Here is a 16,153-nt window from a genome sequence, read left to right as displayed (position 1 = left end):
AGTCTTCTATATGCTTTTTGGAAAAAAAAAATGTATATTTCCATTGGGTATATATCTGGGAGTAGAGTTGCTGGCTATGTGTATGTCTGGGTTTTGTAAATATTGTCAAACAGTTTTCCAAAGTGATGGTACCACTTCACACTCCCACCTGCAGTTGTTTCCCACCCTCGGCAAAACTTCGTATCTTTTCGTTTTTGCCATTCTGGTGGGTGTGTAGTAGTAATCTCTCACTGTGGTTTTCATTTGCATTTCCCTGATGATTAATGAAGTTGAGCACCATTTTACATGTTAGATGGACATTTGGATATTCTTTTTTATGAAGTAAATGGTGAGGTCTTTTGTCCATTGTTTGATTAGATTGTCAGCCTTTTTCTTAACAGAGTATGTTGGTTTTCCTCACCTCACCCTTTTTCTGAGGCCAGAACCTTGGCTCTTCTAATTTTTTATTCGGGCATTTACATACCTCCTTAATTCTAATAACATGAATATATGCTTTTTTTTTTAACAGTTCTCAAGCTTTTTTATTGATTGTTATGACGGATGATGATTTAGCTGTCATATATAATTATCCCAACTGCCTTGCTGTAATTATATACTTATTTTTATAATATGGATTCACTGTTTTAAATTATTATGCCTAAACTGGGTTTGGTTGAATGTCATTATTACATTTCCTTTCTTTTTTGCTTTTTGTTTTTTTGAGGTTAATAATTGCCATTTTTTTCCCATTTGTGTAGGTTTCTTTGTACCTATTATTCTTCCCATGCTTTCCTATAGTCTTGTAGTACAGTGTTTTTATTTTTTTAACACTTATTTATTTTTGAGAGATAGAGTATGAGCAGGGGGCAGAGAGAGAGGGAGACAGAATCTGAAGCAGGGTCCAGGCTCCGAGCTGTCAGCACAGAGCCCAATGTGGGGCTCGAACTCACAAACCGCGAGATCAACACCTTAGCTGAAGTCAGATGCTTAACTGACTGAGCCACCCAGGTGCCTCTATTGTAGTACAGTTTTACTCAAGGCCAGTAATATCAGGTAATTTATCAAATCCAGCTTTATTTTATTTCATTTTCTTTTTTCTTGATGACATCCATCTTGGAGGCCCCCTAGTCTTCTTATATTTAGGATCGTTCCCTAAATAGCTGGTATCCTAGGTGTTTGCTTTGCTGTCATCCTTAGAATTCTCCTTGCCTTTTTCTTAAGGTGGAAGCTCTGTTTCCTGGATCTTAAGGCTTTGTCTCTTTCCATTTACCTCGTTTCATTCAAGCACATGCTCCAGTAGTTTAAAAACTGGCCCAGTAGCAAAAAGCATGGTGTTACATCTTCAGCATGTCAGTCTCTTTGTTCACACTGTTCCAGTCAGGATTGCCTCCTAGTTCTCTTCATCATCATTTTGGGATACTCTTTGCTTGTCTCCTAAGCTTGGAACACCTGTTGTAGAAATACAGTGTGTGATTTTCTTGGTTACTCTGTTATGGATTGAGTGTTTGTGTCCCCTCCCCCACCCCCAAATCATTTTATGGGACTATATCTTGGAGATGGGAGTGTAAGGAGGTAGTAAAGGTTAGATGGGGTCATAAAGGCTGTCCCTAATCTGACAGAACTGGTGCCTTTATAGAAGGAGTAAGAGATACTTCTTTCTCTCCATCTTGTTAGGACACAACAAGAAAGCAACCATCTGCAAGTCCAGAAGAATGCTCTCACCAGCAACCACATCAGCTTGTGCCTTGATCTTGGATTTCCCAGCGTCCACACCTGTGGGAAAATAAATTTCTGTTGCTTAAGCCACGCAGTCTGTGGTATTTTGTTATGGCAGCCCGTGTAGACTAAGACACTCCCCAAAGTTTGAGGCCTTGAGTATCTAAAAATATTTTTATTTTATCCTCAGACTTGATTATTTGGCCAAGTGAATAATTTAGGTTGGAAATAATTTTCTCTCAGAAATTTAAAGGCATTATTCCATTGTCTTCCAAATTCCCATGTCCCATTGGAGAAGTCTAGACCCATTCTTCCTTTTACTGCTTTATAGTCTTGTATTTGTTCCCTTCTACTGATTTGAGGTCAGTGGTTTTTGATAAAAAGAAAGGTTTTCCATGTCTTACGTAAGTCAGCTAAGTTGCGTCAGGACTGAGCTGATGAATTGGGTTGTCGACTTAGCAGTGAGTGACTGATAGGATTCTTTAGAGAAGCCTATATTATCTCCTTGATAGTTTTCACTGTAAGCTCAGTGATTTGTGACTCAAACAGGTCACAATTCAGAAGAGATGCATATTTAGCTCTGTAATTCTATTTCAGTTGATACTGTGGAGAGAGGTAGAGCTATTAAAATTTTTTAATGCTGCCAAACTCTTGATAGGTTTTATTTTTAATGCAGTCTGCCTTCTTTTGCTCCTTTAGATGGAGAGATAATGTTACAGTTTGGTTGTATAACCAATCGCTAAAACCTCAGAAACTGATCTCTCAATAGTGGTAAACTATTTACTCTGTTTTTCCTTCTCCACTAAGAATCACATTCCTTTTAAAGCTCTAATTCTCTGCCCACAACAGCTGCTGCTAAAGGAAAGTGACAAGATTCAGTTCAAAAGGAGGGAAGCATGGGGGTATATTAATACAAGAAGAGGTACTAAATATAACAGAAGGAATGGGTATTACATGGTGTTTGAGATTAATTCTTAGTATAGTTCATTTTTCTACCAGTAATATGAATATGAGACACAAAAAGGATCGTGAGTTTTGATCATTTATATAACACCATGGTTATGTTCTATGGGGCAGGCTAGTATTTTCTTAAAATTTGCACTTTTCTTAAATTTGCACAATACTTGACTGTTTACGGAAAACTTGCATATAGACCTTTTTCTTCTTCTAAGGATTATTATATGAGTGAATTATTTTGAGTATTTTATATTTTTCTGTTTAAGTGAGGGTATGAACTGTAGATGTAAGTGGTCCTATTGGGGGTGAAGTACAAACCGTGATTGGCTGCCGTCTGTCATCTGAATGTGGCTTCATTCACAACTTTCCATTCAGTTACCCACGCCGTAGAGTTATTTAAGCAGCACTTGGCCCTGTGTGGGAATTATGGGACTTATTCCTTCTAATGCGTGTCTGAAAAGCAGAAGAAAACCATATAATCTGCTCTGCCTGCATTTGCATGGCACACGTGATCAAGTGTAGTGCAGACTGTATTAGCGATGTGGAAGGGAGAAGCAAGGGGGAACCATCATAGGACTTGCTTCCCATCCCGGTCATCTTCTAATACTTAGGTAATATTATCCAATTCAGATTTGTTTTTCTGGGGCACCTGGGTGGCTCAGTCGGTTGAGCATCCAACTCTTGATTTCAGCTCAGGTTATGATCCCAGGGTCATGGGATCGAACCCTGCGTCAGGCTCTGGGGCTAGCGTGGAGCCTGCTTAAGATTCTCAATCTCTCTCTCCCTCCCCCTTTCCCTCTCCCCTGCTTGTCCTCTCTCTCTGTAAAAAAAAAAAAAAAAAAAAAAAAAAGAAAAAAAAAAAGAAAAAAAAGTTCTTCTAAAAAGGGAAGTGTTAACCTTTATCAAACATCTGATTGTCTACTATAAATGTCAGGCCTTCCAGGAACTTATTACATTTTAATACTTATTACAGGTAACTCTGCCCTGTGATGGAACAGAGGTAGAAAACCTATGCTTAGGCCCTGGTGCTGCTGAGAGACTGAGAGGGAGGCAGCAAGGGGACCCTTTGCAAATCTTAGTCTAAAGGAAGTTACTCACCAGAGAGTGTCATGTGCTGTCTCCTACCTGCCTTCCCTTTCTCTTAAAAAGGGTGATGGTGCGGGGTGCCTGGGTGGCTCAGTTGGTTGAGCGTCTGTCTGACTTCAGCTCAGGTCATGATCTTGGGGTTCGTGAGTTGGCTCCCTGCATTGGGCTTGCTGCTGTTAGCGCAGAGCCTGCTTTGGGTCCTCTGTCCTCCTTCTCTCTGCACCTCCCCCGCTTGTGCGTGCGCACTCTCTCTCTCAAAACCAAAAGATTAAAAAAATGGGTGATGGTGAGCATAGGGGGTTTACTGATTTGACACCAGTGATCAAGTAGTGGCAATTAAGCCTTCATAATTGAGAAGGAAACTAAAATCGTTAGCTAAGAATAAAAGACACAACATGAATTTGTTTCGATAAACAGTTATGGTCTTACAGTGAATTTATGATGAAGACTAAAGTGTATTTCCATAAAGGCAAACAGTTCTGACCTAGTATGATTTTATATCTTAAACATGTTGAATCATTTATTACTTGGTATCCTTATTACTCACCAAGGTGAGCGTGACTATATTTAAATCTACTGGGGCCATTGATTTGTATGCACTGTAATGTAATTTGCCAGCCCAAGGGCTCACTGCATGTCAGGACAAAGCAGAGTTCATAGCCAATAATTTAATGTCTGGATAGTTATTCTAAGAAAAATTTTGTTTGCTTATTCTGGAAGTCTGGAATTTGCTTATTTTCTGACATTTTGAAGGAATATGGAGGGTGGAAATGTAATGAGGGGACAAAATAAATAAAATCAAACTTTATCTTAATGTTCTGGTTGGTTTTGTGTTTCCTTTCAGTACTTTAAGCATGAAAGAGAGTGACTTAAAATATATTGATGCAATAATTGATGGCAGCCACACTAAGTCCTGAACAGATAGCATTAACACATTTATAAAATGATTTCGTCATATATTTCCAACATCAGCGGGCTGCTGAACAGCATGTTACAGACGTTATGATTATGATTAAAATCATCATCACGTGGCAACTCTAACATTTCTTCTCTTGCAGCAGAAATTGCCTGCAGAAGATAGCCAACAAGATACCACGTTTTTAAAGCTGTATGGCATGGCAAGGGTTTTATTATTTATTAGAAAAATAAAGAACCATCTTTAAAAAATATAGCTTGTTAGTTGGCCTGTGGATATAAATGATACTTGAACTTCTGTCAAAACTATTTTGAACATTTTGGTGAAGAGAAAAATAGCCCTTTGTGTAGTTAGGGAAGTTGACATATTCTTAGCTAGCTTAAGTAACATAGCTCTGTTTTCCAATTATTTAGATATATTTTTACTTCTATAAGAAAGTGGCCACTCCAGTTCTAAGACTTTATAAAGTAATGTATATACGTTGACTTTGAATTCTAATCAAATTCAGAAAGGAAATAAGTCTGATAATTGAAATTTGAATGTTGGGAAGAACTTGCCATTAATCTGGGTTGGATCTGGCATGGAAATAAACACACACACATGAAAATATAGATCTTTCCAAGCAGTTCAGACCTCTGAGGTTTACAACAACTCCATGCTAGAAATGTGCTTCTCTTTTAATGTATTAAAATCTCACCTATAGATAGATTTCTCAAAGCTATGTTTTATTTTATTTTATTTTAATTTAATTTAATTTTTTTAAGTTGGTACTAAGAATCAATGAAAGAATTCTATCTTTAATTCTATCTTTAAGTTGGTACTAAGAAATCAGTCAGTCTATTGAGATTGAATGAAACACTAGGGACTGTGTTAGCTCGAAAAGTGTCCCTATAGAATACTCTGTAAAGCTTTCTTTGGATGGCAGTAAACAGGTTTCAGATTTTACCAATTTCAATTGCATTTAACTAACAATGTTGGAATTTTAAAAGAACAAGTGACTAGTAAATGATGTGATCCAAAAGCAACTCAGATGAACTTTAAGGAGCTGTATGATACAAAAGTAAAATTTCCCACAGCAGTTTTCTCTCTGACATTCTCCATATTTGGGTCATGGACTTGTTCTTTTCCATTCGCCTTAACCCCTACTTCTGCCTCAAGGCAGATCCCTTTATTTACTTTCCTACTGTAAGTCTTTTGAGATGCTTTCTTTGTAAGTCTGGAAGAGACCAGAAGATGCTTACCCTCTTAGAGAAAATCACAGTGAGGCTAGTTGTAGACTGTATCTAATAGAATTTCCAGCTCAGTTGTATCATTTTTGTTCATCTTTGTCAAGTGATGGGACAGGCTATGAAGCTCCCTTCTCTACTTATAAGGAAGGATTATGAGGAAGGGTTACACACAAGAAAATTGTTGTTTCCTTGCCAGATAGTTAATAAGTTTATATCATCGCTTGAAGAAGCCCAGGGTTTGATGCATAGATTGACAGGTAGACAAAGTAATCTGATATTTTCAATGTCATTTTTAAGTGATTTGGATATAATGGATTAATTGAATCCTTCTAATTCAACTCCAATTCAAAAGCTTCCCTTTAAATGTTCTTATTCCTGTTTTGAAAAACTTTGTTTTGGACTTCTCTGCTAAATTCCTATTTCAAAATCAGGTTCACATGATCCCTTTCTATTTCACCAGTCTATGACCCCAATTATCCCTTGCCAGGCTGTTACATTAGTCTCCCATCCATTATATAAGACCTGAGGTTTGTTTTCTACTTACTTCATCCTAGCAAGCTATTGCCAGGCTTCCGCAGAATCCTCAATCTGCTTCCTGTTGTCTAAGCAGTGGTTTTTAAAGTATGGTCTGCGGAACCCCGAGGATCCCCCTGATCTGTTAGGGTAAAACTATTTTCACAGTCAAATTACCTTAAAAAACAAAACAAAACAAAAACAAAAAAATGATTCTGTTGACTTTTACATTGATGATGTAGAGGCAATTTTGAGTAAAACCACCAATGCAGTCGCAGGAATCAAAGCGGCCGCACCAAAGTGGATTAGGAGTCACTGCATTCTCCTCTGCCGCATAGTAGGGGGAAAACGGCTGGGAAGTCCTTGAGAACTCAGTGAAAGTCCTTAATTTTGTTAAATCTCAATGCTAGAGTTCACATTTTTTAAACATTCTGTCTGATGATGCGGGAAGCACTCACGAGCTGCCGGCTGAAGTACGATGGTTATCAAACCAAGGGCGTTCTGCACAAGTTGGGTTGAAAGCTGAACTTGCCACTGGTTTTCATTGAACACCATTTTTACCTGAAACACAACTGCAAGACGAACTATAGTTCTTTTGTGTTGGTTATTTGACAGATATTTTCTGGAAAAAGAAAGACAGAAGAAACCTTTCATTTAGAGGGAAAAAACCAACAGTATTTATTGCTAATGATAAAATCCAAGACGAAAAATGCTTGATAGCTTCCCAGAAAAGACTTCTATGATAAAGTCAGGACTTTTCTGAAGATTAATGAATGTGATTTTTTCATATTACATGATGGAAGGTGTCATAATTTGGAAGATCTGCAAAACTAAATGAACCAATGTTTTGGAAATGATCAGTGCATAATGTTAAAAACTCATACATATGGATTGAAAATCCATTCAAAGGGTAAGGTACACCAATGATTTTTAACATAGCCGAGCATGAAAAGTTCATTGCTGTGGTGTCACATTCCACATTTCACTCACTGTTAAGAAGCATCCTCTTGTCAGGTTTTGGATTAGCATTAAAAAAGATGATCCACATTTATCTAAAAATGCTATTGAAATACTCTACCCTGGGGCGCCTGGGTGGCTCAGTGCATTAAGCGTCCGACTTCAGCCCAGGTCATGATCTTGCGGTTTGTGAATTTGAGCCCCATGTCGGGCTCTGTGCTGACAGCTCGGAGCCTGGAGCCTGCTTCAGATTCTGTGTCTCCCTCTCTCTCTCTGCTCCTCCCCCGCTCACGCTCTCTCAAAAATAAATAAACATTTAAAAAATTAAAAAAAAAACAACAACTCTTTCCTTCCAACTGCATATGTGCGTGATTCAGAGTTTCTTCATATATTTCAACCAAAGCAACATAAATATATTGAATGCTGTAACAGATATAAGAATCCAGCTGTCTCCCATTCAGCCAGACTTTAAAAAAGATTTGCAAAACTTAAAACAAGGTCACTGCTCTCACGTATTTTGTTTTGGAAAATGGTTACATTTCATTAAAAATGTGTTATTTATATTAATATGCAGGTGTCTTATCATTTAATGAATACATATTTTATATATTTCTTAGTTTTAATATCTAATATGGTAAATATTAAATATGGCTCATATAAAAAATTCTTTGAAGTCTTTAATAATTTTAAGAGTTTAAAGGGATCTTGAGATAAAAAAAATTTAAGAGTTACTAGTCCACAAGACAATAGCCCGTTTAGAGAAGTACTTTTCAAAAAGACCCATTGAGTAAACTCAGATGCTTTTTAATGCTTCTGAAATTATTCAGTTTTTATAATAAATCCAGCATCCAGTGCCCTTAGTATTCTTATAGGACAGGGGCACTGCAAAGCAAAATTATTTCCAGCCTTGCTATTAAGATTCTTATTTGTAATTCTATGTTATCCTTTTCTCTGGTGAACTTTAGACACTAAATATAATTGGAAGTCAGAAGTTAGAAGTATGTTACTAGAGCCAGGGGTGGGGGTGGGGGCGGGGAGGGAAAGAGAGGGAGAGAGAGAAAGAGAGATTGGTTGGTTGGTGGGTCGTATTGGTAAGGTGAGCTTGTCCTGTGGTAATATAGTCTTAGTAGATAGGTTTTACTGTTAAATCTTCATTTAACCCTGGAAAAGAGGACATGATAAACTGAACAAATTAAATCTATAGGTTATTTTAAAATCTTATTTTATCTTGTTATTTAAATGCCTTTTAAACCTTAATTCAGAAGGCTAAAAAGAACCCCCCCAAATCACTTATTCTAACTTCTTTCTTGTTTTATTCCTTGGTATACAGTTTTACAATGTGATTGTTTTTTAAAAAGTGGGTATTAAATAATAAATGTGCAACTACAAAATTTATAACAGCATTAACCAGTCTCATCATTCAGACAGACAGAACATTTTAGATAGGACGACATTACTCCCTACTTCATTCTACCTGTCACACTGGGGAGGAATAGTTTGGGGTCCCAAAATACTGTGTGAAACATTGTCTTGTTTCACAGTACCATGAAGAAACTAGGAGCAAAGCCCAAGATTGGAGAAAGGGAGAACATCAGACAGTGAGACTTTAAGAGAATTACTCAGGATGACACAGGGAAGGGAATGTAGGTTTTCTTAATTTCAGTTCTGATCCAGATTTATATTTTGTCAGGAAACCTGCGTTATGCTATAAATATAGTGTCCTGTATTCTAATTTTTATGGAGTCTATCAACGTCTTCTTGCTTAGTATAGATCACAAAATTGCTGTTCAAATTAAATTACAGTGGGCAGTAGGTCACCCACGACTAACTTACGTAAGAAGGTTAGTCATTTGAATGAAAACTTGTCTAGGCCACAAAACCACCACATTTCCACATAAAGTAGGTGCATCCCTCTGTGTTGAAGTGGAGTTGGTACTTGACTCTAAAAATAGGCCTACATTGTGGTAAAAATCTAACCCATTTGTTTGTCCAAATCGTGAAGAAAATCAGCTTTGACATGGTTTTTAAGTACAGGCAAGAATCTTCCATATGTGTCAAAGAGGATTAAGAGTCAGCTTCTTTCAAGCTTTTTGTGATAAATTCAGGAAATGTTGAAGTATAAAGAAAACTTTAGAATAATTTTCAAAAAAAAATAAAAATAATTTTCGATGCTCTGTTAGAACACAAGGGGAGGAGTTGAGGGCGGGGAAGAGAGAGTTTGTGGAACGGAGAAGCTAGATGTGTAGCAAATACTGCTGTGCATAGCGCAGGGGAGATAGACACAGAAGAGGAGAGGCAGTGAGCTAAGATTTAGTAACATCTTCAGCTGAGCCCTAGTAAGTAACGTGGGTTCTGTGAATTATTTGGAGGGCAGCTGATAAGCTTGCCTACATATGCAGAGCAACACATTTAAATAGATTTTTAGAAAGCAAAGGAAGTTAAGCCAGAAGGAGCACTGAAGATAATATTGGTCACACAAGACAGTGCAAAAAAAGCCATACATCTAAGTGCCCTAGTCCTGCCTTGTTTATTTCCGACAGAACTCCAGCTATACCATTGCATATTTGGGTGATTCTAGTATAAGATACCTAGGACATTATTTGTATCTCCTTGAAGCCATACCTGTCAGACTGTGATTGAAAAAACTAAAAGTCTGGGGCTCCTGGGTGGCTCAGTTGGTTGAGCGTCTGACCCTTGATTTGGCTCTGGTCATGTTCCTGGGTCGTGGGATCAAGTCCCATGGTGCCTCTGCGCTGAATGTGGAGCCTGCTTAAGATTCTCTGTGTCTCTCTGTCTCTGTCTCTGTCTCTGTCTCTGTCTCTCTCTCTCTCTGTTCCCTCCTTCTCCTCTCCCTGGCTCCAGCTCTCTCTCTTAAAAAAAATCTTGGGGCCCCTGTAGCTCTGTTGCTTAAGCATCCGACTTTGGCTCAGGTCATGATCTTGTGGTTCGTGGGTTCGAGCCCCACATTAGGCTCTCTGCTGTCAGTGCAGAGCCTTCTTCAGATCCTCTGTACTCCCTCTCTTCACCTCCCCTGCTCTGTCTCTTTTTCAAAACTAAATAAACATTTAAAAAACCCTAAAAGTCTGTAGACAGTAACACTAATGAAAACACTTGTGTAATAGATAAAATGCGTTTATTTTTGATTTACAACTCTCCTGCCCTCATGGGTGTTTGTTTTCTAATTTCTCCAGTTTGAGATGCTCCTCTGGGAAAACAACTGAATAGTAATAAATAATGCATTTAAAATGATCTCTTCAGTATAATCCTGACAGGAGTTAGTCCTTCGTTGGCTAAAGAACTTTTAATATTCAACTGCCGTAAAGCCTTATTTAATGGATCTAATGTGTACTTTTGATTAAGATGTGTTCCATGTTGTATAGCAGCCCAAATGAGTGAACAGTTTGTATCAAAGAATTTTAAAGTAACGAAGTAATCATAACCACTTGGTATTTAATAGGGAAATGAGACATTTGAGAAGAGTTAGACATTTAGCTCTGATATGTACCTCCACCTGTAAGAGACATGATGGTAATATGTTTAGATCTTTCCTTGCAGAAACTGCTTTCTGTGTTTTTAAGATCTTACTGGCCTCTAGTGGTAATATGATGCTATAGTTTAAATATTTTTTTAATTCTCATGCGTGACTAGAAATAAAGCCATTTTGAAGACACTGGCGGTTAATAATTTCATTCTCTTGAGTGGGGTCAGCAGTACTCTCGAAGTGTACATGCGACACCATTTCTTCCTAAAGATTAGAGGTTCTGTCTTTTGTTCTTCTCTGAGTCACCCCCCCATTTTGAATGATGTTAGTTTAGCTCTGAAGCAACTTCCCATTGTTGTAGTACATGTACCATGGTCATTACTGTGTCAAGTTCGTGCTAACAAATCCTCCTAGTGTTTCAGTCTTCTTTCCTGCAGACTAAACGGCCTATTTTCCCGTCTGTGTAGAACAGTTTTTACTAAGAGGAAGTGAAGTTTTCAACTTACCATTTAGGTTCATGTTTGAAACTCTTTTTAATATGATTTTGGAGAATCTTACATTTGAGATCCTGGTCTACCTAAGTCAGCATGATAATGCATTCTCACTTTTGTTTTTCATGTTTGTCACCCAGATGTGAAGGGGCCACCCACCCATCGTCTGTCTTGCGGCCAGTCACCCTACACGGAAACGACAACGTGGGAGCGGAGGTACTGCATCCTCACGGACAGCCAGCTGGTGCTGCTCAACAAGGAGAAGGAGGTGAGATGGGTGTCACTGAGCAAAGCCGCTTCTCCTTCTGGCCAAATTCCCGAAATCTGGTTTTTATTTGCACTTGATATGTGGCATTTATGGAAACGGGCAAAACTCCTTTTATGGAGCTTTGCTGTAATGCACTTAGCAGTAGCATGTTTTAAAAATGGGGATTTGTGGCAATCCTGTCTTGAGCAAGGCTGTCGGCGCCATATCTCCAACAGCATTTGCTCATTTCTTGCTTCTCTGTCGCATTTTGGTAATGATCATTCAAACGTTTTCATTATTATTATATTTGTTATGGTGATCTGTAATCGGTGATCTTTGAGATTACTATTGTAATCGTTTTAAGGCACCATGAACTACACCCACATAAGATGGTGAACTTAATTGGTAAGTGTGTGTATTCTGACTGCTCCATCGACTGGACTGGCTGTTCCCATCCCTCTCCCTCTTCTCTGGAGTCTTTTCCCTGAGACATGACAATATTGAAATAGGCCAGTTAATAACCCAACAGTGACCTCTAGGTGTTCTAGTGAGAGGAAGACTCGCATATCTCACACTTTAAATGAAAAGGTAGAAATGCTTAAGCCTAGTGAGGAAGGCATGTTGAATGCCAAATGAGGCTGAAAGCTAGGCCTTGTGCCCCAAAGAGTTGGCCAAGTTATGAATGCAAAGGAAAAGTCGTTGGAGGAAATTAAGCGTGCTACTCCAGGGCACGCACACGTGATAAGAAAGCGAAACAGCCTTATTGCTGATACAGAGAAAGTTTCCGTGGTCTGCACAGAGGGTCAAACCAGCCGTTACATTCCCTTCAGCCAGAGTCTATTCCACACCAAGGCTGCGAAGGCTGAGAGAGGTGAGGCGGCTGCAGAAGAAAAGTTGGAAGCGAGCAGAGGTTGGTTGATGAGGCTTAAGGCAGGCAAGAAGCCACCTCCAAAACATAAAAGTACCAGGCGAAGCAGCAAGCGCTGATGCAAAAGCCGCAGCGGGTTATCCAGAAGGTCTAGCCAGGATCGTTCCTGAAGGTGGCTGCAGCACACGGCAGCTTTTCAGTGTGGAGGGAACAGCCTTCTGTGGGAAGAAGGCTACAAAGAAGGCTGGCACTTTCATGGGCAGAGAGGAGAAGTCGATCCTGGCCTCAGAGCTTGCAAGGACAGGCTGACTCTCTCGGTAGGGGCTCATGCAGTTGGTGACTTGAAGTTGAAGCCAATGCCCGCTCACCATTCTGAAAACCCTAGGGCCCATAAGAATCATGCTATATCCACTCTGGCTGTGCTCTAGAAACGGAACAACAAGCCTAGGTGACAGCACATCGGTTTACAACATGGCTTCCTGAATATTTTAAGCCCGCTGTTGAGACCTGCTCAGGAAAGAAGTTTCCTTTCAGAATGTGACTGCTCGCTGACAACGCACCTGGTCGCCCAGAGGCCTGATGGGGATGTACGGCAAGATTCATGTTGCTTTCATGCTAACACAGCATTCATTCTGCAGCCCATGGATCATGGAGTCATTTCAACCTTCAAGTTGTCTTCTTTAGGAATACGTTTCATAAGGAAGGGAGGGAGGGAGGAAGTAAGCAAGAGAAGGAGGAAGGAAGGAAGGAATACATTTCATAAGGCTGCACCTGCCAAAGATGGATCTGTGTAAAGTAAATTGAAAACCTTCTGGAAAAGATTCACCATTCTAGATGCCAATGAGAACACTTGTGATTCCAAGCCCCTGGTGAGCTCCGCTTCTTTGCCTCTCTCTCTCTCTGCCGCTCGCTCACTTGTGCCCTCTCGCTCTCTCTCAAAAAAAAATAAAAAGAGCATTTGTGATTCATGGGAAGAGGTCAAAATGCCCACATTAACAGGAGTTTGGGACAAGGTGAGTCCAACCCTCATGGATGACTCTGAGGGATTCAAGACTTGAGAGGAAGCAACTGTGGATATCACAGAAATAGCAAGAGAACTTGACCTGGAAGCGGAGCCTGAAGATGGGACTGCATTACTGCAATCTCATGATAAAACTTGAGCGGATGAAGAGCTGCTTCTTAGGGATGAGCAAAGACAGTGGTTTCTTGCGGTGAAATCTACTCCTGGGGGAAGATGCCGTGAAGATGGTTGAAATGACTACAAAGGACTGAGAGTATTACATAGACTTAGTGGATAAAGCAACGGCGGTGTCTGAAAGCACTGACCCCAATTTTAAAAGAGGTTCTACTGTGGGTAAAAAGCTATCCAACGGCACCAAATGCTACAGAGAAGTCTGTAGAGAAAGGAAGAGTCCGTTGATGTGGCAAATTGCATTGCTGTCTTATTTTAAGAAATTGCCGCAGTCACCCCATCCTTCGGCCACCACCGTCCTGATTGGCGGCAGCCATCCACGTGGAGGCAAGGTCCTCCACCAGCCAAAAGATTACGACTCACTGAAAGCTCAGATGATGGCTAGCATTATTTGCTAATAAAGTATCTTAAAATTAAGGTATGTACGTTGGTTTTTAGATATAATGCTATTGCACATTTAATAGAGTATAACGTAAACATAACATATATCTGTGGGCAAACCAAAAAATTCATTTGTCTCGTTTTGTTGCATTGGTCTGGAACAGAACCTGAAATGGCTCTGCGGTATGCCTGTAAGTCTAAAGGGCTGCCCGCGTCATAATGATTACAGTCATCATGAAGAAGCGAGTTCAACAAGATGAGGGTGTATTTTCACTAAGGAATTGTGAAATAGATATTGAGTTGAGAAATTTGGAATGATGACAGTTGGGATTGTGTAGACCTGGCCCCCAAAATCACCCAGAAAGGCTACTGGAAGTGATGTCAGTGTAGCAACTAGCAGGTAATAAATGGCACTGTCAGGGGACTAATTGAAAGAGGTTAATAAAGGGTCTATTGACAGAGATGTGGGCAGCATAAGGGACCCCCCCAAAGAGTGTGAAGCGCCATGAAGTAGTAACAGCAGAAAGCAGTTATGACCCTAGACTTCCAGGGCAAAGGGAGAGAGCAGTGCTTCTGGAAACCAAAGAACAGTTGCATGTGGGGGCTATGACAGTGGCTGTGGCGCTACACAAAAGAGCACAACTTCTACCTGAACATCAGCAGCCAGCAAGGAGGAAGCAAAGGGGAATAAACACTCCAGCACTTTTCCTGCCTTCTGGTTTCTTGTCAGTTGTTACCTACTGGCCAAATCTAACTTGAAGCCAGAGGGAAAAATATTGCTCTTCATGTGTTTTGTTGAGGTTTGCTTTCTGAAACACACAGAGAGGGAGAGAAGGGCAGAGAGTGCATCTGGAGGGGCTGATGGAATGTAACTAGCATAGGCATCAGGTTCTAGGTGAACTTTCTCTCCCGCCAAATTAAAAAGCCCTTGAACTTATCATATACCATTTGCTTCTTTACTCAGACCGTTAAAATGTACACATCCTTCCACATCCAAATAACTCATTTGCTTATTGGTGATTTTTCAGATAGTTGATATCATTCTGGTTTGGTAGGTCCATAAAATGGTTTCACTCTCCACCTCCACGACGTAAAAAAATGAGTGAATATGATCTTGACAAAGAAGAGAGATAACGGGAGGGAAGAAGAAAAGATCTGATTCAACAAAGGGCAAAGATTAATTGCCCAAAATACATGTAAATATCTAAAAAGCTGTAGGTAGAATATCAATTTAGTAGGTCATCATTCCCAAAAAATGAGTTCGGGGGAAGCAGTGAACAGCAAATACATTTCTTAGTTCTCAGCTGCAGATCCCTATCTCCCTTTTCTCTTCTCTCCTCCTCTCTTTTCTTTTCTATCCCTTCTCTTAGTCAACTGTCTTTAATATAGTAAAACCAAGGGAATAACAAAAGAATTTTAGTTTCTTTTATTTTAATAAACAGTTCTTACTTGTGAGGGCCTAGCTAATATGCTCTCTCTGAAGCCCTTGCTTATTCTTTTTCTCCAGCCATTGAAAAATATCCTTTGTTTTTGTTACCATCTCCATACCCATAACCTTTTTCCAGTATTTTAATATTATTAAATTTTATTGAAATAATAAAGGTCAGCCTTTTCTAGGATAGTCTAGTACAAGTTGCCATGTTCATAGAAACATATAATAAAAAGTGGTAGAATGAATATTAGTATAGAAGATTTCTAGTTATCCACTCTGAATACACAGATAATTGAAAATGTTCGTTTTAGTCAACCTACTTTGTCAGCAGCCATTTATCAGAGTTGTTAATAATAATCAGCCACATCAGTGTGATATGATACACAGATCATTTGCTGTCTTTCTGCCCTTACCTAACTTTTATTCAATTTAGAGTGTACTGTAAGAAATTAAATGGCATAAGGATAGAGAGAACATAAGGTAGAGCATAGATACATGCCACATCTAGAACCAAGATAAAATCCACTGATGAGAGATTACTGATCAGTTGAGTATTCCAGGCCTGGGCCCCCTTTTGTCTCATAAAATAACCGTTCATGAGGAATAATTTTCTACAACAGTATCTTATGTACTGTATTCCTTTTTATGCCAGTCATCAAGAATAGCCCCGGACATTGGGGAACCCCTCATCTCCCACACTCTGCATGT

General features: G+C 39.4%; 1 protein-coding gene across 9 annotated transcripts in view; it reads left to right on the top strand.

Moving 5' to 3' along the window:
• The window catches only part of RASAL2 (RAS protein activator like 2), a 358,056-nt gene that overhangs the window by 164,320 nt on the left and 177,583 nt on the right, over positions 1-16,153 (top strand). For 8 of the 9 annotated variants that reach the window (XM_019426063.2, XM_019426070.2, XM_019426072.2 and 5 more), the window contains exon 2: positions 11,466-11,593. In XM_019426063.2, the coding sequence (XP_019281608.1) occupies positions 11,466-11,593 (128 nt within the window). Of the gene's footprint in view, positions 1-11,465; positions 11,594-16,153 lie in introns of those variants that run through there. The other variant, XM_053909231.1, reaches the window with a different exon arrangement.

The sequence above is a fragment of the Panthera pardus genome, unplaced genomic scaffold (genome assembly GCF_024362965.1).
Source record: "Panthera pardus isolate Hobbes unplaced genomic scaffold, ASM2436296v1 HiC_scaffold_21, whole genome shotgun sequence".
In the NCBI taxonomy this organism is placed as follows: domain Eukaryota; kingdom Metazoa; phylum Chordata; class Mammalia; order Carnivora; family Felidae; genus Panthera; species Panthera pardus.
Note: the sequence above shows the minus strand (reverse complement) of the source record. Positions and strands in the feature narration are given on the sequence as shown.